This window comes from Amblyomma americanum, chromosome 1, assembly GCF_052857255.1.
Source record: "Amblyomma americanum isolate KBUSLIRL-KWMA chromosome 1, ASM5285725v1, whole genome shotgun sequence".
NCBI classification, from domain to species: Eukaryota; Metazoa; Arthropoda; class Arachnida; order Ixodida; family Ixodidae; genus Amblyomma; species Amblyomma americanum.
This window is the reverse complement of record NC_135497.1, coordinates 302,640,989-302,667,421: the sequence shown is the minus strand read 5'-3', so window position 1 is coordinate 302,667,421 and position 26,433 is coordinate 302,640,989. Positions and strand designations below refer to the sequence as shown.

Here is a 26,433-nt window from a genome sequence, read left to right as displayed (position 1 = left end):
AATGACGTGAGGAAAGTTCATGCTCTCGGGAGGTTTATCGAAAGCGATGACAAGGCTTCGGAAATGCAGGGGAATATTGCAAAGCTGGTAGTCATTGCCTCTCAGATAAGTCTGTTCGCTCGTAAAGGCCGATTGTATTGAGACAGAGCGCAGTTCCGAACTAATTTTGCTTTGCTGGCAGTTCGTGCTTGCAGTTACTGTCAACAACGGCTTAATTTTTGCGTTGTCATTGGGTGGGACGGGCGGTCGTGAGACGCCGCCAAACTTCAAAATGCCTTTCCAAGAGATCTTGGACGTCGCATGCACGCGTGCAACGTGCTCCGCTCCTGAGGCCAGGGTTGGGTTCCGTCTATAACTGCTTGCATGAGCGTTGGCCGGGGCCGAGCCGGCAGTTTGAATTAACGGGGGTCGAATTAATGAGCTTTTACTGTAGTGTTACTGCAGTCAGAAAAAGAAGCATGGGTTACTGCATTCTTGGATTTATGTGGATTAGTTACCAATATGTATTCACCAAACAATTATGAGCAGTTGAAGGGATGAAAAAAATTCAGCTGCTTGGAAGTGGCAACACAACAGGTGGCTTCAACGTCTGACCAATAATCTTGCTTAACATGCTCACTGCAACAGCGATTTTCGGGGCCAATTCCCTGTGCATTGTGGCCCACCAGTGGGCCTCTGGCAAAGTCAACTTATTGGAACCGACAACATATGGCAATAGCAACCTGGCATGTACGTTTTCCTCAGGCTCTCTAAAAAATCTGAGCTGTCCCATGGCTTCATATTGCCACTCAATATTTGTGCCGCACAGCAGGAACACAGAACACGATCCACCGGTGGCCCTCGACAGAGTGAAAAATTCCAGACAACTGAGGTGTTAATGCTGCGCATACAATTTGCTTCATGAAGATAAAATTAGAAAGCTTTGCAGTGTAGTAAACCTTTATTTGTGCCTTTTTTTAAATAAGGCATTAAGATTACTTTCTGACCTCCTCACAAAGTGTCAATGCATTACCTAAGAATCTGGGCTCCAGGTAAAGGCGGATACACAGTGGTAAAATGCACACCAGGCCTGTCAATATTTTGTCACTTGATGCAGCTAATTTCAACTGCTGGTGCACAATTCTTCACCACCTAGGTGCTTTGTTGGAAGAAGAAATCTTTTAAAGATTTCTAGAGTCTATGAATGCACAAGCTTTGAGATGGTTTGGCTGTCCACATTTCACCAGTAGTGTGCTTCGTGCTGCGGGAGTCTTACAACACCGACTCCACCTCCCAGACGCCTATAGTTCATGCTTCCACAGAGTTTCCACTGGTTCTGTTCTGGGTCATAGACCTCAATTGTCTTCAGGTAAGTGGTGCCGTCGAATCCGCCAACAGCGTAAAGAAGTCCGTTCACTACTGCCAGCCCCACCTGCAAAGGCAGTGCTTTTTTCACATAGGCTGCACACTTCCAATGGCAGTGAGAGCTTTTTGTGCTCGCCAGATGCATGCATACCATGCATAGAGGACATCGCAAGAAATGCATGCAATAAGCTCTTGATGTCACAATAAGCAAGAAGTTAAGCATTTCAAAATCACATCTAAGTGGTATACCTCATAATGTCTGTGAACAGCTTATGCAGGGCAAAAGGTCCTGTTCACTGAACTAAGAAGCTGGTCAAGTTTATGCTGGTTCACACTTATAATGGCTGGGAAGTGTGTTCTCCTGCTGCAAATGCTGCTTCTGCATCGCAACTGCCAGTTTGAAGAGTTGCGTACACCGGCAGTCAAAATTTAATGGAACACACCATTGGTAAAAAATTTTGATTTCAAAGCCGTAATGTTTGCATACAACTTAGAATAAACATACAGGGTGTTTCACCTAAGACTTCACACAATTTTAAAAAATGGCTTTTTGAGTTAGAGGAGCACTTGGATAGCATAGCATCGTTATCAGTGTAGTACATCAAAATACACCTTAGACATGCTAACTAGCAGGGCAGTAAACTAATACTGAATAGTTAATTTGTAACTATACTGTTAGGCTCCTTAATTATTGAGACGTGTGCAGCCCACCGAAAGTAATATCCATATCAGTTTGTAGAATTTCGAAAACGCGGTTACCCTCAGTGCTGTGGCCCAACTAATTTTCACTACATCGCACCAAAATACATGCACTTCAGAGACGCTTGCAGGCAAAGCAGCCTCTCCAGTGCACGTAACTCATCAAAATAGCCCAAATTTGTTGGGCCACAACGCCGAGGGTAACTGAGTCTTCAAAATTCTAAAAACTGATATGGATATTAATTACGGTAGGCTACACACCTCTCAAAAATTAAGGAGCCTAACCTTAATAGTTAAAAAGTTGACGATTCAATATTAGTTACCCAGCCTGCTAGTTAGCACGTCTTAGCTGTATTCTGATGTATTGCACCGCAGATAATGCTATGCTGAAAAAAGCGCTCTTCTAAAGTCTATATTTAAAAATTGTGTAGAGTCTTAGGTGAAACACCCTGTATGCAGCATGACATTAAGTGGTTGAATTAAACAGTGCACCATTCATTCTCAACAAATGCACCCTTGATGCAAAGAAATTGAATTTCTTTGTCAATTCCACCTTCCATAAACTTGCAATAGTAGGTGTACATACGTACACATGCACCACAATGAAGGCAGCTACAAATTCCTAATGAATTGCTGCTATGTGGTCTATTATGGTAACCATGAAACGCAGCTATGGTAGTGCACATGACAGAACCTCAACAACATATAATATGGTGGAGCTGCCATAAAAAGAATGTAAACCAATAAGCTCCTGCCTGCACCACTGACGTATAACAGGCTTGACCCAATCGTAAAATAAATGAAAAGGCCCGAAGGCAATCCATCGTTTTGCCACCCGTAGGTGGAAAAATAAAATAAAGGGGGGGAAATGCTACAAGCGACCCATCGCCGGGGGAATGGGCCCGGGGAGACTCCCCTGATCTCCCCTAGGACGTAGCGGGGGGGGGGGGGTGGGATATAGGGAATGGGAAATTGGAGTTGGGAAAGGGTTATGGGAAATGGGGTGGGAATGGGGACAGCGAGATTTTGCTCTGATCCTTCGTTTGACATCGACTCCATTTCTGGCCCGCCTGGCCAGGACAGGTAGGGCATCGAGCTTTTCCAATGGTGCGGCTCCCCCACGGGATGCACGACCACCCACTGGCTCCGACCGTCGGAGACAGGAAAGGAAAAAAAAAATTCCTAACTTGGGGTCCGCAGCCACCTGCTCCTCCACGATTTTAAGGGTTGGATCGGACCGGCCGGTTACTAGCCGTCGACTGTGTTTCGCGGTTTTTCAGACTCCGGAAGTGTGTGTGGTGTGGTCCGGCCAACAGAGGCCCAGGTCGTCAGCCTATCGGCGCTTGGCCCTCGGCACCATAACCCGGTAACCCTGGGGGACCCACCTGTGCTACCTTACAACCACCATGCACTTATTTCCTCCCCTTGCTTGCTCCACGCCTACTGAGGAGGGAGTATTCAAGGCCGGGCGCCCGGGCCACGAACCAAGAATCGGGCATAGGGTGAGATAAGCCGGGCCTACTCCACCGGTACTCCACACATCGACGGTTTTCGCACTGGTCCTACTGCACACCCTCTACCTCGGCGTCCCCAGTGGCCCCCAAGACCGGGTTAGCCTCGGCGTCCGCAATATGCCAGCCTCATAAGCGATCTGCAATGAGACTGCTTCCCCGAGGACATCGATTCCAAGGAGCTCGGGCTGTCGGAGCCCCCGCGCGGACCTGGCCTCTATGTAGCCAGAAACCGTGCGTCGGCACGCTACCGCGCGGACCTGACCTCTTCGTAGCCAGAAACCGTGCATTAGTAGCCGTGCACGTTCCCGTGAGCGGAGGTTTTTGACTTTTGACATTCCTTTCTACCGGATTTCGTGGGTCCAACCTGGTTGCCTCCAGGCCTGCCTCCGCACAGACAACGGACCTCACGATTCGGCTGGCCCTCACAGCCGTGGGAGTCGCTGCAGCTCCCAAGAGGATGGGCCCCGGACAACCCATCCCCACCGCTGTGCGTTGCACCGGAACAAAGCCTAGTAGCCGAAACTACACCGGCCCGTATCCGGTGGCAGGGGGGGCCACGGGCAGGCCGCACAGTCGGATTTCCCTGTGGACAACCCACATTTTGTGGAAGAAAATGCACAAAAGCCTTTCCGGCCTTTTGGAAGTGCAACTAACCCCAGAGCGCCGCGAGGTCATGGCCACTATTGGCTGCCATTGGTTCAGCTGTGGGTTGTAGCGTTCTGCGCTGCTGAGCTCTGTAGTGTCATCACGGCCTCCGACAGCATAGATCATGTTGCTGTATACAGCAGAGCCCAGGTGCTTGCGCCTAGTGCCCATGGATGCCACAGATCCCCAGCGGTTGGTCCGTGGGTCATATCGCTCCACTGGGGGGAAAAAAAAAAGTCAAATTAAGATGACCGCTAGAGACACACAAATAACTGTCCATCATCACTGTGCTTGCACACCGACCCGGAGAACAGCCAGCTAAAAAATGTCGCTGTACCAAAGCATTTGGTATCAAGGGTCCTGCACACCATCAACCTGCAAAATGTGCAGAGTGGCACAATGAATAAGTCTGCACTTCAAATACAATCATTACATTACATTACAGTAAAACAAGTGTGCCTAAAAAAAAAACAACCAGTACACACTAAACGAAAGAGGCCAACTATCAATGATGCCAAGGAAAGCAGAAAAGTTTCAAGTGAAGTTGAAAATTTAAATTCTAAAATGGCAGGTACTGCGTAAGAAAGAACATGCCACAAATGCCACACTGTCTCTTGTTTTTTTGTTTTTTCTATTAGTTGCAGTGAATGTAGTACGAATGCTAGAGGTTTGAGTGACTGCAGCAGGAATACTTCATTTAACTGCTACGACTCATACATAGAATGCTTTACCCTCGCAAATCAACCATAAACAAAAAATAAAAGCAGATTAATCTGGCACTAGTACCGCAGTAAATTTTCATGGTTTTATTACATGACCTATGGTAGCACAGTAATGACAGTGCTATGTGGGACAGCAGGTAGAAAAAAACATCAAGTGAGTAGAAATTTATTTTGCATGGGTAGAGAGATTAAATGCTGCTTTATCAACAAAAAAAAAAATCCTGTTTCCCATATAAGATTTAGAGCAGCTAACAGCAGACAAGACAACCAAACTGGAACATGATGATATAATGCAACTGACGTTGCAATTACAGACAGCAAGCTGTAATTTAAGCCCATAGGGCAGGGGTACAAACGTATCACAGCTCACTGTCAAGAATCTTAATAGCTGACCACCGTAGCCTATTGGGCAGGGATACAAACAAATTATAGTTCACTGTCAAGAATCTTTTAGTTGAACGCTGTAGCCTAATGCGCTGGTAAGTTCAAAACTTTACAACTGTAGGACTTCAAGTAAGTTATTTTTTGAGCGCAGCTCTTAGGCGCCCGTTCCGCATCATGGTCGGTGTTGACGCAACACGCCACCTGACAGGTCAACACGCCACCTGTAGGTGGCATGTCGACCAGTAGTAGCAGAAGGAAACGCTGCCTGCCACGGTGAGAGCCATGGATGGACGCTATCTGCCAGCGGTGGCAGGTGACGTGTGAACAGCTGCGCTCAAATTTCGCATTACCGGCTATTGTAATCGTCTGAAATTTTTTTTTCTTGCCCTGCATTTTGAGAAAAAGGCAGAATCTAGAGCTGTCACAGAAATAGCAAATTTTAAGACTTATGCTTTATTTCTAAGGGTACCTGAATATACAAAACTTCGAAAACAAATCGAATATATTTGTTATTCAATTAAAATTCAGTCTGAGAAATTGGTAACAGAGAATTTCCAAATATTCTCTAGCGATTGAGTACCGCACAGGCTTTCATAAATCCAAAGGTGGCAGAACCACAATAGTGGGCAAATTATTTGCAAATCGAGTTTAAAGTGTCAGGAAAACAGTACAGAGGCATTCTCTTCACTTTCTTCTCCATTGTTTATTGTGCGGACCGATCACATTCGGGACGGTGCTAGGCTTAGACCTCATGCGAAAGCCCGCAAGTGGGCTTTTCTACGTATCACGTGATGAGAACAAGATGGTCAACTATCCACTTCTAATAATCGCAGCATGAAAGCGCATGGTTTTTTTGTTCGATCCTTTCATAGCATGTTACATACTTGACGCTCACACCTATGGCACTCCTCCCGTCGCCTTCATAATTTTTCTAGCGTTAGCTCCCGCCATCTTATTTTGGTCAAATATTACATGTGGGAAAGCCACTTGCAGAATTTTGCAAGGGGCTCCCAAAGGGAGGCCGAGCCAAGGCAGGTGTGACGACAATAGGAGGGCCCCTGTCGCTAGGCCAAAAAATAGCCTGGCCGCGTAGTTCCAGTTTCTGAGTTTCGCCACCAAGTCAGCTTTCTTGCATAGCAAAAACTCCTTTACCATGGCGGTGTGGCCTATCCAAGTGGGAGAAGCTGGATGTAGCACTGACGAGTTTTATTCCAGAGCTTAAATCATGCACGCATCTGGCCAGCAGCAACTTGGCACAGCTGCATTGCACCCTTACTTCATGATTCCTGCGAAGCAGTGGCTTGGCATAGCAGCACCTAATCCTTTATCGCGACAACAGTACACAGCAGAAACGGGCAGGAAAGCTGTGCCGCATTATTCTCACTACTGGTGATTCCAGCGCTGTACCCCGATTCCTGCGCCCAAAACCAGTCCAGCAGCCATGATGAAGGGGTTTAAGTTCTACAGAGAAGCTGTTTTCCAGAGTTTGGCAAAGGGTCCGAGCCATCCGAACATAGCTATGTGGTGCTTTCGGGCGCCGACCGACTGGCGCACTGCTGCTCATTTTTCTTTTAAGTGCAGTCTCGCTGTTCTGTTGCCAATGTGCATTCCCCTTGCTTATGTCTAATTGTTCTTCCAGCACGCCAAAATGAGCTTTTCGCTGCTTGCGCGGTGGAATGTCCTCACAAAGCTTCACCGCATTTTCGGCAGTTTTAATGTGACAGCACTAAGGTTCCCGTTCAGCGCTGATACCGGCGGCGCCAGCGGCTTGTGAGAAAATGCGGATTGGCTTTAAAAGGTACTGACATCACACATGCAGCGGCAGATTTGGAAAGTGATTAAAACATCATATAAATTGTGAATACAAGGTTTATGAGATTTAACGTCTCAAAGTGACTCAAGCTATAAGGGACGCAGTGGTAGAGGGCTCCGGATAATTTCGACAACCTGGTGTTGTTTAACATGCACCAACATCGCACAGCACACAGGGCCTCTAGCATTTTGCCTCCATTGAAATGCGACCGCCACGGCCGGGATCAAACCTGCATCTTTCAGGGCAACAGCCCAGCACCATAACCACTGAGCCACCATGGACACTATTGTGAATATAAGGTCGCAACATGACTCAAACATCATTTATGACATGTAAGAATGTGAAGTAAATTAATTTAACCAAAAATAAAATTGGGGTGAGACAGGAATCAAACCCGCGCTCCTTAGATCCCGAGTCAGATATGCTAGCCTGGGCCACTGAGGAACATTCATTTGAGACTTGGTTAAAGGGAAGCCTTACGTGTCTTGTCCGACAGTGCCTGTGCCTGCGAAGTGATATGCAAGGAGAACCCAAGGCCGCTGAAGGGAGCCATTAAAGGTATTGCACCATACCCTTATGGCGAAGCTCAAATGTCTTCCGAATTTTTCTTTTTTATTCTATTGGGGGCGGGAGGGTATTTTATAACCAGACCTTCAGATAATTCGGGCATTTCTTCCAGTCTAAGTTCGAATGAATGATGTTTTATTACCCATCATGTTATTTTGTTTCCAGTCGTGTCAATTCACGGACTTCATTTTGTTACTCATTTTGCACCACACATAACATGCTGCATACTGTGATGCTGTTTAATCAAGGAGTATACATTTCTGTGTATGTCATGTTTTTTTTGTATGATGCTGAGTCAGTCTAGTTTGGTTTAATTCCATTTGCAAAGACTATAAATTATTTAAAAAAAAGACAACATGTGCCTCTTTCTGAACTTTTTTTTTCCCATACTGAACAGATATTCGGTTTGAAATTCTAAAGCATTTTTTTCTTCATATTTGCATTTGATTTGTAGTTGAAAATTTCAATAATTGCACACCCTTAGTTATTCTACGTTATCAGTCAACATTAGCCCTTTCATACTGAAATCAAGATCAAAAACATTTTGTGCGCTTTTTAAGGCACGAAAAATCACGCCGCTCCTGCACGCAGTGTGAAATTTTCTAAATGCTAGTCCTTTTTACTGATAAATTACTATACTAGGGCATGAGTATGCATTATTGTCTAATAAGAAATGTGCCCAATCTGAATTCTGCCAATAAAGCTGAGGTCCTGCATGCTCATAAAAATCTGAACAATATATACCATTTTGGACAATTCTGAAGTTCAGAACATGCTCCTGAAAATCCCATGCAAAAGTATATCACTGCTATTGGTGTTTATCGAACTTGCATTCGATGAAGCATTCAATATGTCGGAAGACACGCCACGTCCTTGAATGTGGCGCTTCTCCTAGCGGCACCTCCTACGATCACTTTTTGAGCGCGAGGACCGGTCGGCTACGCGGCCTCTGACACCTGGTAGCACCAGTGCGGCGAAACCATGTTACAAGGTGAACATCAGTTCTGTTTCAGTGTGGCCTTCAGTCTCTTGTACTCGTTTTTCGTGCCAAGTCGCTGTCATGTGGTGAAGACAACCCAACTAACCCAAGCCTAGTGGAGATTCTCGCCTGTTGTGCTTCGCTGCCACAGGCATGCAGAAACCGACTGTACTTTAATTTTAATGAGATTATTCTATTTATAGTGTGCTGGTAACAGAATTATACATTTTATGATAGGCTGCAGTTTCAATGCAAAGCATGTTAGGCCTAGCAACACACAGTGAGTGGCATGCCGGCGGGCAGTATACTGATGCATGAAGCATGTCACTACCGTGGGTGCAATGCAGTCTTGCTTCTAGGTTACAGACAAGCTTACCTACTGCCATTTTAATAATAATATTATTAATTGGTTTTTGGGGAAAGGAAATGGTGCAGTATCTGAAGGGATAAAGGAGGGAGTGAAGGAAGAAAGGAAGAAAGAGGTGCTGTAGTGGAGGGCTCCGGAATAATTTCGACCACCTGGGGATCTTTAAAGCATCGCACAGCACACAGCACACGGGCGCCTTAGCGTTTTGCCTCCATAAAAACGCAGCCACCGTGGTCGGGTTTGAACCCAGGAATTCCGGATCAGTAGCCAAGCGCCCTAACCACTGAGCCACCGCAGCGGGGCTACTGCCAATTTGCATATACCGAATTATCAATACGTCAAACTATCCCGCGACCCCCCTCGGGTTCAACTATACCATATTTAAGAGGCTGGCTTCCCTCAACATTTTGCTGGATACTGATAGCACCAAAAGTGCTTTTTGCACACAATCACTCTGACATCTTGATTAGCTAACATTACACTACAAGCCAGGAATCATTAAATGCCCACAATACCACTGTTTGTTTCCATTCAAACAACATGCAACAAACCTGGCAGTGATGGTTCCCACAACTCTACTATTGACCATCCTATGCAGTGAATGCTGTCATTACAATAGATTTGACAATATTGTGAAGTTTTTGAGTGACTGAACTGTTATAATGAATTACTGCAATATTACACAGTCTACTGGGTTCACTGACATGCAGAGTTTCCTTGAGAACACTAAGCTTGGCACAAAAAGTGACACTATAACTGAGTTTGATTTGAAAGCAGAAATTAAGAAATATATTTTTTAATCATGCTCTTATGCCACAAACCACACTGTGCAAAGCGTAATAGAATACAGTGATTACACACAGACCACAAGTCACAACTTCCCATGCCAACTATTCATACTCTTCCAGATAAAATGTAACAGAGTAAGCATGGTAACTCTTACCTGTGTTAAGCGGAGAGGTGCCATCGGAGCCTCCCATTGCATAAAGGTAACTGCCCAACACAGCCACAGCTACCCCAAGCCTTTTTGTGCTCATAGGTGCAACTTTAGCCCACCGATTTGTCTGTGGGTCATACCTGCAACCATATCGCAGCATGTTCATAGCATCAGTCATTACTGTGTATCACGATAACCGAAAGTAAAACAGAGCAAAACTGAAAAAAAAAGTTTGACAAGCCACTGCATGGAACCTGAGACCCTTTTAAGCTGACCAGAATGTGACAAGTTTCAGCATCTTTGCTACTTTGCCATGCTTAATGCAGTGCAATGTCATTGGTGAGAGCGGATGAGCATTACATTGCAGGCCTGAAAAATTCAACGATTGGTGCAGTGACAAAGTGAAAAGGGCCCCCTCTTCAGAAAATATTACCAACTATACGCATAATGCACTACCAACTATACCTACATCTACAAATTGTATAATGCAGCGCAAATATGTGGGAATGATCTACTGACATGGTGGGTGACCAAAGGCCCACAGACAGACAGTACTTGCCTTCTCAAAGATACAAATATAATCCCACCACAGGTGTGAACTTACACCATGAGATCCTGAAAAATTGGCCAATTTTACCATGTCATCAGGTAATATGTCAGCTGGTGAAATATGTGATACCAGCAATGTCATGTCATGTCATTTGGAGCCTGCAGCACTAGCCCAAAAATGCTGACATGAACGACACATTTGCTACACCAAAACAGTACTATTAATCCAAGCTTCTTGTTTCCTCAGCACTTACTTGTTCTTTTGCAGGAATGTTTTCACACAGGCTGAGCTGCAGCCAGTGTAAATTTTGTCTAGCCATAAGCAGGTCTTCAATGAATTTGTTGGCACCGTGAGCTAGCACAGCAACATCAGGATAAAAAGCGCGCTTATAACTACAAAAAGCTAATTACAAAATGACCTACATGGGCAAACTATTTCCACAAAAGAAGGAAACATTCCGACATTTAAAGTCTTGTCTGAGAAGCCAAGTAATACCGTATTTACTCGCGCAATTTGTGCCCGCACAAGAATTGTGCATTCCCAAATTTTTACCCAGATTTCAGACAAAAAAACTTTTACTCGCATATTTTGCGTTCTCTGCTGCACCAGAACACCAGCATGTAGGCAGGTGCACGTAAGGCAGACTTGGGAAGATCGGTGCGGCCACGTTGCCGTGTGCGGTTGCAAAAGGAGCGAGCGGCGAGGTCAGGAGTTGTGCATCGTTTACCAGTCACGCTTGCGCTGGCGGTTGCTTTCTCGGACGAACAGTTGTGTTTGTGCCTGAATGCAAAACTAGTGAATCGTTTGCTGTTTGGTTTGCCACTTAGTCAGCCGGACCGCACGCAAGGGCACTGTTTTATCGCCCATTATTTCCTTTGCCTCCCACTGCTGGCTTTGCGATTGTATCATTGTGCGTTTACTGCTTTGAGCTGCGCACGCACTGTCATGCCATCCCACGGGCAACCACGTAATGTGGGGTGGGGCGGGAGGGAGTATGCCTCTTATATTTAGAGTCAAATAATTCTTTTTTTTGCCCAACGAGGGGTGCGAGATGCGAGGGTTTACGTATAGGCGGCAATATACAGTATATATCACACATTATGACCTTTGTGGAGTTTTTTAGGATGTGTTTAAATAAAAAAAGTGTGTTAATTACGCGAGTAAACGCGGTAACTGGGCATAAAGCGCCGCTTTTACTTGGCACTTCCTGGCTTTTGTTACATTCAAGAGCATGATGCCAAAACAGTGTGTTGACATGGGACACAAGAAAAGATGTGTCGCCGCTTCTTATGTCCCATGTCAATGCGCTGTTTTCTCATTGAGTGATTTTGTCAGTGCACTGTATTCTCATCATTCTCAAGCCCTTTTACAGCTTTACACTTCCACCAATGCTCTGCATGCTCCTTGTCCACAAGCATTACAATTAGAGTACTATATAAATTATCTGTCCTGCAACAAAAATACAGGTAATATCAAGGCAAATAAAAGACGAGCAGAAAAATTCAGATACTAAGAATAAAACAAAAATAATCATTGAAGGAGAAGGAATACAACCGTAGCTCGTTGCAACATTTAAGGAATGGTCATTGCAGTTTAGAAGTTGTAGTAACAATGCAACTATTTATTTTTCAGAATTAGAATCTTGTAATCCTGCAGCTGGCATCAGAATTCTGTTCACAGTTCATTTGTCTTTGTTGGCATAGCTACAGGTACAGAGATGATACATAATGAAGCGACTATGGATGAATTTGTTTATAATAAAAGCAATAAATTACCAAATTATTCATGATTTTAAATCTGACAATTGAAAGCTGTAGCAAAGTTACATTCATGCCAAGCACAATATGATTGTATAAATATTTATGCACAAAGTTTGGCAATATAGTACATGCACCAACGTTTTATAAAAAGTGTAATGATATGTGGACATGGAAGCAAGTAATTGTAGCTTAACATTACATATATCACAGTTGAGTATTTTTTCGCTCAGCACAATTCTTTAATTAGGCAACATTAATGAGCCAACTTTTTAAAGATTCGAATTTAGCATTTAGTTGCAAATGAGCAAACTGTACAAAAGCATCAAGAATACCTATATGATTTTGGTTATTCTGACAAAATATCTTTAAGGCTTCTCCAACAAAACAAGAAACCTGTGAAATTTTGAAAAATGCTGCATGATGGTGCACCCATGTATGCTATGATTAGTACATGTTCTCAAATATGACCTTATGAAAAGAGGCCCAATTTGTGTTGCTTGTGGTGCCCAGCATAAGGGCTTGCATCGATGCTGGCTCCAACATGAATGCCAGCAGCCACATGGTGAAAGCGCATTAATGCATTAACACCTTGCAGCCACTGGCACTTATTTTGGAACAGGGCTCTTTTCATAAGATTCTGTTGGCGAGTGCTGCAATCATGGCACACTTGGCCTTCTTGGGTGCACTGTCATAGTTCCTGCTTTCCACAAGCTTTCTTTCATTACTGAAAAAAGAAGAGATACATTAAAGATATCTAGTTGTACAGATCAAATTGGGACAATACGAACAGTGCTCAGCAACTCTCTTATTCACACGAGTGCTGAAGGCAACACCTATACAATTGGTGCTCCCTAACTGATTACGTAGTTTGCAAGTGAGCAGTCACTACTACACGTAAAATCTAACGTCCACTAAGCTCCGTTTCACTAAGATACTTTTTTTTTTAAATTTTGGTGCATGTCAGCAGGAGCATCCTGCATATAAAAGCAAGCTCAAAAGAAATACTAGCACAGTCATTGAACTTTCTTAGAAATATTCTCCATGAAGAAACATTTAAGCAGCACACCTTTCAACAAAGTTGAGACACGACACGCCGTCTTGACCTCCCACCGCATATAGATAGCCATCAAGTACAGCCACTCCAACGCTTGTGCGACAGGAACTTGTTGGGGCAACATCACTTGACCACTGGTTTGTTTGGGGATCATATCTACATAAAGGTCAATATTGAGAATTTACAAGGAAAATGCTGTTAGATATGCATGCCACAGTGTAAGACATGAAGATATGAGAGCGAAAATGTGTAAATGACAGTGGATGCTCAGACGACTGACGAACATGCATTGTATATTTCACTCCGTTAGCTGCCGTGGATGAGACCTGCTTATTATGTTAAGTCGTACTAATGCAGCTGGTGATGAGCTCATCTTATCACGTGTTCCCTTTGCTTCTAGTCACAGCCCTTAGTACTACATGGTGACAAATGTTCTGTATCTCGCTTTGTTATTTCATTTTGTTGGTCACAATAAGAGTGGCGCAAGAAAGATAGCTGCCTGCTTGCGCTGAATAAATTTAAATGCATAAAAACAAGCTTTCAACTTCTTTCTCACTGACAGAAACAGCTGTAGAGCTCTGCTCAGAGACTGAGCGCGACATTGTTTCAAGCCAAGACTCAGACAGTAGGACCTCTACTGATGCAGCAGAAATTTTGGCTGTGTCTGCAAGTTAACCTGCACTGATTTGTCAAAAGCCCTGGCTGTATAACCGTGTCTCTTGTTTTCTTAAACTTAGGGGATAAGCAAAACAATAACTGATGTCAACAGTGTTGTAGAGTAGTGAATTTAACATTTCTTTGATGAGGAGACTACTGATATAATTTCCAGCAAGCTTTTATGTCGCGTGGAAAAGTTAAGCTACCGCAATTTGTTTTCTTGCAATTTTACATAGAAAAGAAGGCTTGGAATTATGAAGAAATGGTATGTAAAAAATTCTGTACAAGATGAAAGAGAAAAGCTCCGGTAAATTAGGTACAATTTTTCATTTCTTGCAGTACGGGAAGGGCTAGGACAGTACAATTTCTTTTGTGGCAGCCCGGCAGTCCAAATGAGTAAAATAGCTTTGTACAGGGCTAATGCACAGGCTCTAGCATATTTTTTTCCAGGTGTCCATTATACTGTTACTACAAACTTAATGCTTTAGCACATCATGCAGGCAGTGATGGACAGCAACCACTTTACTGTAGAGTGTAGATGCTCACTGTACCAGTTGTCACAATATAACACTAGTTTGTAGCATTCTGAATGTTTCAGATCAATACCAATAAATTTCAGAAAGCATAGTGCCAGGACCAGTCATATTCCTGTTTTCATATGCAGAAGATTGCCCAGGTGCTATTCACAAAATGTTTGTGCAGCTGTCAGTATTGTTTTCATGCTTAGGTTTTCTTTACACTGTTTCAAACTTTTCCATCTAAGCGCAAGGGCACTGCCCACCGAACTTTACTGATGAACAGCGGGCAGAAGGAGGTTCGAGGTGATGACTAAGGATATTATGGTGGTTCACTGGTGGAAACAAACTTTTTTTTTTCTTCTAACTTATCTACAGTGCATCGGAGGGTCTAAATTCATAAGACTAGTATGAAAATTCAAACTTCACTACATTTTTTTCCAGCCAGCTTTCCGATGTCCACATAGAAGTCACATACTGTAGTGAACAAAAAGATATGATATTTCAGTCTTTCAAATTTAACTTTTTTTAGCGCACTAAAGTTTGAGCACAAGGTTGGTGGGATGACAATATCAGACTATTTACACAATAGCAACCAATGTTTATCATCATATTAAACAATTTGTTCCCGCAGCAAATTTATTGAACAACTGTTTTCTGAGCTGCGTGAAGGTATCGGCGATTGTAAGCTTTTCTTACTACAAAATGAGGCAACAATCTCAAGAACGTCTTTTCACAATAACCTAATGCAGCAGTGCTTCACACACAAGCCTTTTCCGGCGATCACTACATGATCCCGCCGAAGCATGGAGTCGAGGAAGCTGTTAATGAACGTCTAGCCCAGGGTCCTCACTCTTGCAGCACCTTCGCGACTTTATGCTAGGCGCTGCTGGCTTTTGCTCGGTAGGATGGCTTGACCACTCCACAACATCCACATTCTTCTTCACCCAATCTTTCACAAGCGTAGAAAAGTGCTTCAGGTCGTAATTCTTTCAAACAAACATTGAAAATCTAAGATTTTTGCATGCCTATGAAAGCATAACCTTTCAAGAATGCCCTGATCAACCTCTTTGCTCATGGTATCTTGAATAAACTCAAGGAGACAAACTCCATGAGTGGAGAATCAGCCCTGTGCCATTACGTTCCCACCTCTGTAGTTTAACATGGCAAGCTGACAACGAGGTCCATATCAATTGCATTTGGGGCAACGCATACAACGGAATCCCACCATTCCCACACGAAAATAACTTCAATTCATCTAATTAAATCACTTTCCATTTGTGATCTGTCCACACTGGGTATTCCTTTCCTTTGCTTTCCCCATCGTCCTGGAATCCTCATTCTTTTGACAGATATGCAGGGTTTGAGCTGGGCTCCCGTTGTTTAGTTCAGCACATTGTACATGATGTCTACAAGTCCACGGCGTTACTGTAGAGCCTGATAACAGAGTAAAATCTTCTGAAATGTCGGTAACAGTCAGCCTAGATTTTTTTTTCACGCTCGCGCGAACAATTCCTTTCTCAACAACTTGATTGGTTGTTCTGGCGGTTCTCCTATGAGCAGAAACCAAACGTCCTCTGAATCTTTATCTCTTCAAACTTGTGAAGTCGTGGACTGCAGTACTCTGAAATCCAGTGAAATCTGTTGGTGTTGTATCACACAGTTGCTGCCGCAGATAACTGCTATTTGAGGAGTCCTGATGGCATTATGTTAACCTAACACTCTGCCCATTGCTTATAAAAACATGCAGTAATACATATAACCACAAGATATGTCACCTGAAAGTGACAGAAAGTTAATAATAATTTAGAAGAGACTGAAAATGAATGCAGTGAGAAGTGCCCATGAAAGCAAAAAAATGAAAAATGAACTGAAGGCAAACAGTTGTGCACAAAGAAACTCCAGATGAAAGAACAGGAAATTACTGCATCATAATATAGTCAGAAATAGCAAATAGGTATTTTCTATCCGTGATATTTTGAATCTATGCAAAAAAAAAAATTGAAAATATATCTTTTTGTTCACTACTGTAGCTCTATTGGCACATATTTTATAAGCTTTAGCCTCTATGTTAAGGAGAATTTCCTTTTAACAAACAGCTTTACCGTAGCTGTGGTAAAAAGATACAAACATTAGGTTTAGAAGTGCCTACGCTACTCAAGGTCAGAATGGGCACCTTGCTGTTACATAACACAGGGTATAATTGAAGTTGATTTCCTTTCTTATAAAGGAGCAGCCTGGACTAAAAGCTGTGGAAACAGCTTGAAAAAAGGTCTCGGTTCCTTTTAGATAACTCTGCAATACAACCAAGAAAGAAAAGCAAAGCATTAAATAGTGCTTTTAATTCATTAGCATGTGGTCAACATACACAGTCAATCAGTATTCTAAGTTGTGCTTTATCTGGCAGAAAGAAGTTTAAGTTTCCTTCTTCACATTTTTTTTTGTGCAAAAAAATAAGGAGCACAAAAATAAATTCATAATCAACATGCAAATTCTAACCGTTCAATGCTGTTCAGATATGACTGGCCATCATGACCACCAACAGCATATAGAAGGTCATTTAGCACTGCAACGCCAACACCACATCGCCGTTTGCTCATGGGAGCCACCATGCGCCACTCATTTGCTTGAGGATCGTAGCGCTCCACACTGGCAATAGCGTCACCGCTGCACCATCCACCCACTGAAAGAAAGAAGAAACATTTTAACTAAAGCAGAACAGACAGACCACATGCCATGCACCATATCAGTCAGGTAGCAACCACAGGCTTTAATTTTGAATGACGACTCTCACATGCCATGCTTCAGCAAGCTGGGCTGCTTTCAGCTCTGTTCAGTCCAAACTAATATTCAAAAATATCTCTTTGGCATCTATCCCTCTTTTACTTTGCTAAACTAAATGTGACATAGGTGCACTAGCACAACATGTATTGCACACTTTGCATAGGTTACTTATGAAAGTTTTACAGACAGTGTAAGTGGCAGCTGGCACGACACAGTTTCTGCCTTTCCGCTTGGCTTCAGCTGCTGCGAAACTGGTTTGCCTCCTTTCCACTAGGCTGCAGCAGGCGCGATACCCTTCGTTGGCTCCAGCTGGCGTGCATGGGTTTCGTCCTTTCCATGTGGCTGCAGCAACCCCGAAAACGGTCTTCCTCCTTCACCAGAGCACATAACAGCTTTTTCACTAGTGACCCACCTAGTGCTAGCATGCTCAACCTGCCGGCCATGGCAGGCGGCAGCTGGCAGGTGGAGGCTTCACCAGCAGAGAGCATGGCTTTTTTGCTAGCGAGGCATCTAGTGCTAGCGCACTAAAAAGTCACAGCAATCATACGGAGGCACAATGTGAAATACAGTGATCGCTATGGTAATGTTGCAGGTTCATTGCAGTGACGTGAGAGCTCCTCCAGGTCTCCTTGTCACTTGCACCACTTCTGGTTGGAATACCTCGCTCACACTTCAGAATCCTATTAGCGCTGACGACTGTTCTCAATCTGCTGCCGATTCGCTTCCCACTCCTTAGATGGGGTGCATATTTTACGTGGCCTTGGAAACTCTACACCCACTAATCAGCAGCAACACACGACACAGTCCAGTGAGCAAAACATGCACATCCATCGTTACAAGTACAATGCTAACTGTGCATTTGCTATGAGTGCCCCATATGATTCTTACAAAATGGTTGGACAGGTGCTTGATGATCACCATGGCCAGCTTGGCACATTGCGTCATTTGAAATGCTTTCTTACTCTGTAGGCCTTGTTTTTATTGCTCCTTCTGTTTTACCTCAGACGGCACTACATGTACCGTGCATGGCACAAACATTTATTGCAACACTGTTTGCGGAAAATGCTAGGAAGTCTCCCATTAACTACTACTGCTGTAAAAACGATAGCATGATGTCATGACTAGTAGATAATAAGTAATGATAAAAACAAAACCACACTTTCACAAGTATAGAAGTGCAAGCACAAATCACCAAAGTAGAGTTTTGTTACCTGAATTTACTTAAAGGTTCCAGTGCGTGAACGTCAAGGCATAGCTGGCACGCAACAATTGCCAGAAATATTAGTACTCACCATTCTGCATGCGAATGTCAAACAGAAGACCATGCGCAATGATAGAATAAACGTGGCTGACCAGATGAAAAAAGAAGCTGAGCATGGGCCATAATTATGAAGGCAGCATTTAAAAAATTAAAAGAGAATGTTGCATTCACCTGCAAAGAGGACTTCACCTCTACGCACAGGTTTCCTAGGTCTAGTGCGTGGACCCTGCATGAGCGGCCTTTCCTGAGGCAGCAATAGGTAGTTTTTTGCCTCGTCCACCAAGTCACGACACACTTCATCACTCTTTATTAGAAGGTCTGAGCCCACAGTGCCCACGAGAAACTTTGGGCTCAACAATGGGAGCCGAACATGCTGGAGCACCTGCATGAATTCAGTGCTTCGTGTTAAAAGGCTTCATGTAAAACTTTTTTTGCAAAACATATTATGCCAAGGCAGAGGGAACACACATGGTCATGTCTTGTGCTTTACACGTGAAATGTAAAACATCTTGTTTCTGAAATGTTAGCACCTTAAATGAGTATTAAGGCCTTGAATGAGAAAAAGAGGGTGGAGAATAAAACAAACATACTTGAATTATGCAATTAAATAAAGCAGACAAAGAAAGTATGACTACGGTTTGAAACGAGATATGGCAGTAAGAATGTCAGCTGCACAGCAAAATGCGGAAACAAAAACAAAAAAAAAGCAAGCGCATAAAATGCAATGCCTCATAATTAAACAGAACTAAGGCTATAAAATTTCAGCACTTAGCCCCCCCCCCCCCTACCCCCCTCATTCCTCCATCCTTATGGAACATTAAGAGAGAGCTTTTTTCATCATAATGTGATGGCAAGTGAGATAATTAAATGAAGGATACTAGTTGGGTTTGCTATGCCACATAAATTTAAAACAGCCACAAATTGAGCATTGTGAGAAATATATCAAACTTGGATGACATTGAAGGTGGATGACATTTTAGACCATACTTGTGTTAACAACAAGAACAGGCATGCTAATGCTGTGTATGCTTGCGACGTAGTGAAATGTCATAACAACCTCTCACAGCATCACAGCTGCATCTAGAATCCCTAATCATAAAGACCACATCACACGCGTTGAACTGAAACAAGAGAAATCGAAACACGATATGTGCACACTCCTTGTGGCGATTATTCGAGCCTATTTAAAAACTACTTACTTCTGGTGATGCCTTCATTGTGAACAAGGCCCCTGCACTGGGAGCCGAAACGTCAAAGATCATTTTTTAGTGGTCGGCATCTTTGTTTGGTTTTAAACCTTACATTATTTAGTCGACTATGCAACAGATAGTGTTCAGTTAGCTTTGCAGAAAAGGATAAAGTGGAAACCATTGTGAAAACCAAGAATATGCTTGAATATGATGACAAGTTCTAGTTCACGATTTATGTTAGAACCTAAACATTGACTTAGTAAGGCTAAAAAAATACTCTGCAACTGTTGACATGAAGGCTGAAAAGTTTATAGATGATAACTCATATTAAAGCTCTTCTCGTGAATCAGATCCGCTCTACTCACAGAGGCCATTTTTCCGTCATGGGTTTTTCCCAAGAACGAAAAGGTCTAGGTGGCGAAGGGAGAAACATCCAGCCTATTCACCACACGCCAGTGGGCAAAATGACAATGAGAGCTGCATTACCTTACCTTACCTTAACGGGCCTCAACCCGCTAAGGTAACATTACTGATGGTAAGCGAATGATGATTTTTGGCTAAGGCATACAGTGATGCTAATGCCATTTATCCCAGAGAAAGTCTGCTACAAAGCTGAAGAGTCCTTAATGTTAACTAGACAGGCCCGTTTGACAACTACTGCCACTGTCCATAGCAAATTCTGCATTTTCTTATTCATGTTAATGCACTCTTTCCAAAAACAACAAATGTTTTCACAGTGCTGACGTCTTCCCAATTCTCAGTTAAAAGCAAAAATGTGTTGCTCCCTGCAGCATTACTGAAGCCCTTGGTCATCAACTTGAGAAAATTTTTCACCAGAAAAGAGCTCATGTTAACTGACCATTTCTGACAAGTTGAAGACACAAAACGGATGCTTCTAGCCTCACCTGCCCAAGGTTCTGCCTCCTTTCTGTAACATTATATTTCACCCAGGACATTACAGCTGAGAAAACTTGTTCTTCACTTCGGACGTTGAGTTCATCGCTAGATATTATGTCCACCAACTGGTTGACAGGTAGGAGCAGAAATTCTTCACTTTCCATCACCTGCACAGCAAAACAAGGTGCCACTTGCAATGATAATCTTCTGAGAAATCAATAGTGCATCTTCTGAAACGAAGCGTGCCTACACAAATTTTATGCGCGAGTCCTTTCTTTTTCAACACATTCTCTCAGTGATCTGTAAGCAGATGCAAGCTGGGAGGTTTGGCACTGATTCATGCTGGAATCAAGTGCTAAAACACAGGAACACGAAGGAAAGATGGCATGTGGCTTTTCTCAAAACTCAAAGAGCAACCTTTGCCTACGCACTAACACTTTATCTACATCTTTTCACAACAAGCTTGACAGCTAGTGTGACATCAAACATTTCACTGGTAGAGGAATGAGTTTGCAAAACTGAAGAGTCGAAGCTCCTGCTTGCAACTATGCAAGTCCAAAAACAAGTTGCACTGCGAGTCATGAACATGCCTGCAGAAAAAATGCACATGAATAGCCCAGAAACAGGAAAAAAAAAAGAGCCCCTCACAAGAAAAAGAGGATTGTGCATGGCCTAAACTAGATGATCCCAAATATGACCAAGTACAAGGTACTTTAGAAATTTTATCTTATACATCCTGTGCAGTCAACTTTATGGCAGGATTGCCTTGTTTAGGTTGATGTTACTTTTTTATTTGTCCTTTCTTTTTATTTTGATATTACTATACGCGCTCATGGTGTATAACGCGATGTATAACGCGATGTTTGCACGTTATTGAAATTGTTCTTCAGAATCATGAGAAGCAGTGTATCTTGTCTTTCCTATTTCTTTGCATGTTCCTGTCTTTTAGTGCTTGTTTCCAATATGAATCCCTCAGCACCCATGCAGCACGTCGTTATAGCACTAACTACAGACATAAATCGTCAAAGTGGTAGCAGAGGCAATTATGGTAATGATACACATTCCAGCTTGGAATTGTGCGAAGCTTGTTTTATAGCACTAAAGGTAAATCTACAGCAGGCTAATGGCTAAAAAAGATAGTGTTGCAAAGCCAATTGGTTTTAATCAAATTAAAATAGAATTGTGTGAACTCTTCAAACAGGGACACATGAAGAGAAAAGGGCAAAATGCACACCTCCTGCCTTTTTCTTTTCTGTTTGTGTGAATGTGTAAAAACAAAATTTGTACCCTTATGTTTCTATTACTGCAGATAATGGCTACAGGTTCACTGACCATGTTGGCTATAAGCACATGCTGGTATGGCCCTAGCTTCCAGAAGTTCTACCGAAACGTTTCGGTCCCTCTTTTTTAAGTGAGGAGAGAAATTCATGGATAAGCTTTTGAAAAAAGCAAGAAATGACAAGACACAGACCTGCTTCTATTACATTTATCCTTATTTTTGCTAGTGAAAATAATGGTTAGTGGCGTTTACACTTCCAGGTGCAGATTTCATTCCCACTCAATTCCAAAGGATTAAATTCCTTCCTATTTGACACCTTCAGCAAGAACAGACATTCACTATAGATAGTATCCCAGGCCCGTGAGCAGGTAGACTGGATCGAAAGTTTTTATGTGTCTTGCATATAACACACTGCATAAGCATAAAAGCAGGTTCCTCTAGTCTATAGTATGGCAGTCTAGATACAATCATGACAGTAAGTCAGTAAGTTTTCACAACACTTCTAACATGCTTACTATAAATACTGAAATTAGAACCTATTGGAATGCAGTGCGCCTTGTGCAGCTTGCAAGTACAAAAATTACCAATTAGATACGAGACAACTTCACTGACCTCTTGACTACTCCTTGTGAATGGAAATATAACTACTACAAAGATGAGATAGTACTGCATTAAACAGATATAAACATTAGCTTGATGTAAGCATAGGAACTTGTGAAACCTGGTGCTGCCATACCTGTACTTACAGCTCTTCCAAACTAGCTATATAGCATAAGCATTCCGAGTACTGCCCAGGACAAAGAATTATGGGCACTGAACACTTAGATGAGCATAATGTGACAAATGCTGCCACTTGAACAGCAATTTTATCAAGTGCAATTCCTCATGTTTTATTTCTTTGACAAGAAGCTACTGTATTTAATCTTCACTTAAGCTTATGCTACATCCAATGAATAGTATCACATAATCTGCTGAAGCGACTGAATACAAAACTCCTTTAAGACAGCTGGCCAAAGTTTGATGTCAGGTGAAAAAGTAACTACCATTTCATAAAAATGACAGTGAAGACAGGCTTACACTATGTTTTTCCCCATTTATGAAGACTCAGTTTGTGCACAGCCTTCACAAACTACATGTTCAACAGACAGTGCCACAAAAATGCCACAAAGAAACAATAAGACATGCCTCTTGAAAATTGTGCTGTGTAAACTTGTCAGCTATACGCAGGAGTTCCCGGCATGAATGAGTATCAGCAAAGGCACGAATGCCAAGGCAGTTGGTTGGGTCAAGCTGCCTTTTGAGAAACTCGCAGCAGACATCTTGAATCTCTGCCATTTGCAAGAGGCATGCAGCAGGCAGAAGCATTTGTACGTTGCCCTCTTCCACCACAATATGTGATGTGTAAGCAAAGTCCATAAGCAGCTCCATGGCATGCTCATCTATGTCTCGTATTGTCACCTAGAAAAAAAGGAACACAAATCCATGGCAATGAGGCTATCTTGACACTGCAGAAAGAACTAATTTTAGCTGCCATGCTGCATAATGCACTTGTCCATACGTTACATTGTTTCAAACCATGCATTTTCAACTAGGAAGATTCACTCAGACATCATACAGCTACTCAAGCACTATTCTTAAGGTAAGTGAAACCTTGCTTCCAGAAACAGCAAGACGATGCCAATACAGAATGCTTAGACAAGCTAAGTAAATTGGCAGAGGGCCACTAGTTGTGTTGTTAGCACAATAAAAATAACACAACAGCGATTAGACATCTAGACCGATAATATAAAGTGCAACAGCTGAATAAAAGTGAGCAAAGAATGGAGAAGGGCAACATGAATACAAATGCTGCATTCATGTCAACTTCTACTGTCCTTTCTTCACTTGCTTAGTTGCCAAACTTAACTTCATATGCAGTAACAAGATGAGGTCAATACATACGAAGAAATGTTTGTTTTGCCCACCCAGTTCAGATGACTAACAGTACTAACCGTTTGCTCTTTATTAAACAGTATTCACCCACAACACCGATTTTTGAAGGCTAGCATGAAGAGGCAGCACCACAATGTTGCACACATCGAGTACAGTTCCATGATTTAACACTTTGCATATTGAATCAAATTTAGAGCACCTTAAAAAATTTACATGCCAACAGAGGTATCAATAAGCACATTCAATACAATTACCCTCTTTACTTTATGAATGAAGGCATCAGACAGAATAACTTTTCCAGAAAAGCTTCTCTGCTATAGTGTTCAGGGTGTTGCTTTTTAAGGGCTAATTAAATTGTGTGCATTTACAAATATAATATTGCCAATAGCAAAAGTTGAAAGCATGGTGTGCCTCAAGGAGTTACATGAGAGCATCACTATATACTTTTATGAATGATATTGCAGTAAGTGGTGCCTTCATAAATTACATAATGCACGCAGATGGTAGATGATGATTCTTCTGAATTGATGGTAGTGCCATTTGAGAATAGGTAATGACAAAAAAATCTTACGGATTTAGACATTAAGGAGTTCACTGCAAATAAACAGTTCTAAAACCTGTGGCGGGTCCCTTTCGTGCACTAAATGTGCGGTGTTTGCGCTCTCCGCCAACCTCTTTCATTTCATTTCTCCATTCTGCCTGTTATCCTTTATTTCCGCTGCCCCAGCTCAGGTGCTTCAGTATCGATGGCAGATGCCGGGGCTAGCAAAAATCTTTTCCTTCCTTTTTACTATTATTTTAATAAAAAGCCACTACCACCGATTCTCTCAGATAAGCAAATTTACAATTTGACTTTCTCCTGCCTGAATGTACTGGGGAGTCTTCGTGCGTGAACATCTGCTTTGCGATGTCATAATGACTGTATGCAGAATAATTCACAGAGCCTTTGCTATACTTAAATGATGTCAACAAATGATGACAGTTAATTTGTTAGTGCCTTCTCTGCATTACTGTTACTTAGTTTGGGCTAACAGTACACAAATTATCTTAGTAAAATGGAGTTATATTGCAAAATAAAATACAATACGTCCAGCTGGAAGTTTCCTATGTAATGCACATACATAAGTTATTCACAAAATTCAACATCATGAGAGCAAACCTACTTTATATCAACACGCAGACCGATTTTTTTTCCCCACAGCATATGCATTTCGAACATTAGGTTACGCTCCTGTATATGCCTTAAATTTACCTATCCAACAAAGGGTTGTGAATTTATTTAAAAGCTTAAAGTAAATGCCGTGTTAAAATACTGCTTTACTGATTGCGTTTCTCGGCTTGCTTTCATTGCTATTCATTCTAAAAGTTGTCTCGTACACTTGTGTATGCTACATTTGTACTACGTATACGTACTACTCATGCATTGGTTACCTTAGATGCTGAGACAAACATCTGGCACAACTAATAGTTCTGTGGTGGAACACAATAGCTAAACTCTAGTACAGGAGGTTCACAACATTTTCTTATGACGTCCTGCCGAGTTAGAAGCGCTTTCTTCATAAGCACTGCCTACACCACATGAATTTTTTTTTGCACTGACAGTTAGCCAACGTTTCCGGCAACACCAGCAACAGTTCCGAAAGAATTATTTCACCAAGTGAGCACCTCGGAGAAAGCGTGCTGAGCCACAAGTCTTACCTCGGTTTGACGACTTTCTGCCAACTCTCCGGTAAACATTGCATGAAAATATGGGCTACACGCCGACAGCACGATACGATGCGCGAAGATCTTCCTGTTTCCCACGAGCAAAACCACGTCGCAAAGCTCTCGATGTAGCCGAAGCAGATTGATGGCTTCAAGCGTATGCCTTGAATGCTTTTCAGAAGTGTACTCCAGTCTTGCGGGCGACGTCGAACTGTCCAAATCCGTATGCAGTATTTCGCCCATGGTGCTTCGAAAGCAACGAATATCGTTCATATTCCTCAGGTCTTACATTGCACAGTGCACCCCTTCGTAGCCCTTTTCGCGCTCATTCGGTAACTTCAGAACAAGACGGCATGCAAAACCTAGACATATACTTCTTACGCCCAGACCATTCTCACTCCAGTCAAAAAACACAACGGCAACTCCGCAAAGACGGAGGCCAAACAAGAGCAATAGGTCAACGCCTCGAGATTCCGGTGACTGGAACCACTGGCTGGTACCTGGCTCTAGGAGCGTAGGCACAGATACCAGCAGCGGGAGGACAGGCGATAAAAATTAAACTAAACAGTACTCGTTTTGCCACAGGAACAGCTGTCGCGACATCACTCACGCAAGTTTACGAAGATACACGAAGTGACCAACATACATTACATCGCTAGCGATAAAAACCAAAACTAGAAAAACGCAGGCTTCTGCAAGTACTAGGTTGCCAGTCGCTCCAGTTCGTGAGCGTCGCGAGCCCGAATACAAAAGTATAAGAAACGTAAAATGCAAAAAAAAATTGCAAAAATAATTTTAATTAAAAACAAAAGCGCACAATCTGAGCTTTTCTGTTGATGTGGGAGTGAAATCTACCCTGGCGCAGCTAGTGTCATCAAG

The 26,433-nt window shown here is 42.7% G+C and overlaps 1 protein-coding gene across 1 annotated transcript; it reads right to left on the bottom strand.

Annotated features, from left to right (window-relative positions):
• Positions 1-651: 651 nt before the first annotated feature.
• dbo (Kelch-like protein diablo) lies at positions 652-26,230 on the bottom strand. Its single transcript, XM_077649638.1, has 9 exons — positions 25,549-26,230; positions 23,104-23,376; positions 20,648-20,806; positions 18,724-18,934; positions 17,007-17,190; positions 13,348-13,491; positions 9,978-10,111; positions 4,212-4,420; positions 652-1,411 (listed from the first exon to the last, which is right to left on the bottom strand). The coding sequence occupies exons 1-9, from the start codon at positions 25,825-25,827 to the stop codon at positions 1,220-1,222; spliced, it is 1,785 nt and encodes a 594-aa protein (XP_077505764.1). The 5' UTR covers positions 25,828-26,230; the 3' UTR covers positions 652-1,219.
• Positions 26,231-26,433: the final 203 nt, after the last annotated feature.

Bases quoted from the DNA above. Each gene is read 5' to 3' on its own strand.
- dbo (XM_077649638.1), bottom strand. From the start codon at position 25,827: ATGAACGATATTCGTTGCTTTCGAAGCACCATGGGCGAAATACTGCAT. The intron at 10,112-13,347 runs GTGTGCTGCTTA...ATATGGTTGCAG, and splicing joins TGTCTCAACTTTGTTGAAAG to GTATGACCCACAGACAAATC. The intron at 4,421-9,977 runs GTAAGAGTTACC...TTTTCCCCCCAG, and splicing joins CACCTCTCCGCTTAACACAG to TGGAGCGATATGACCCACGG.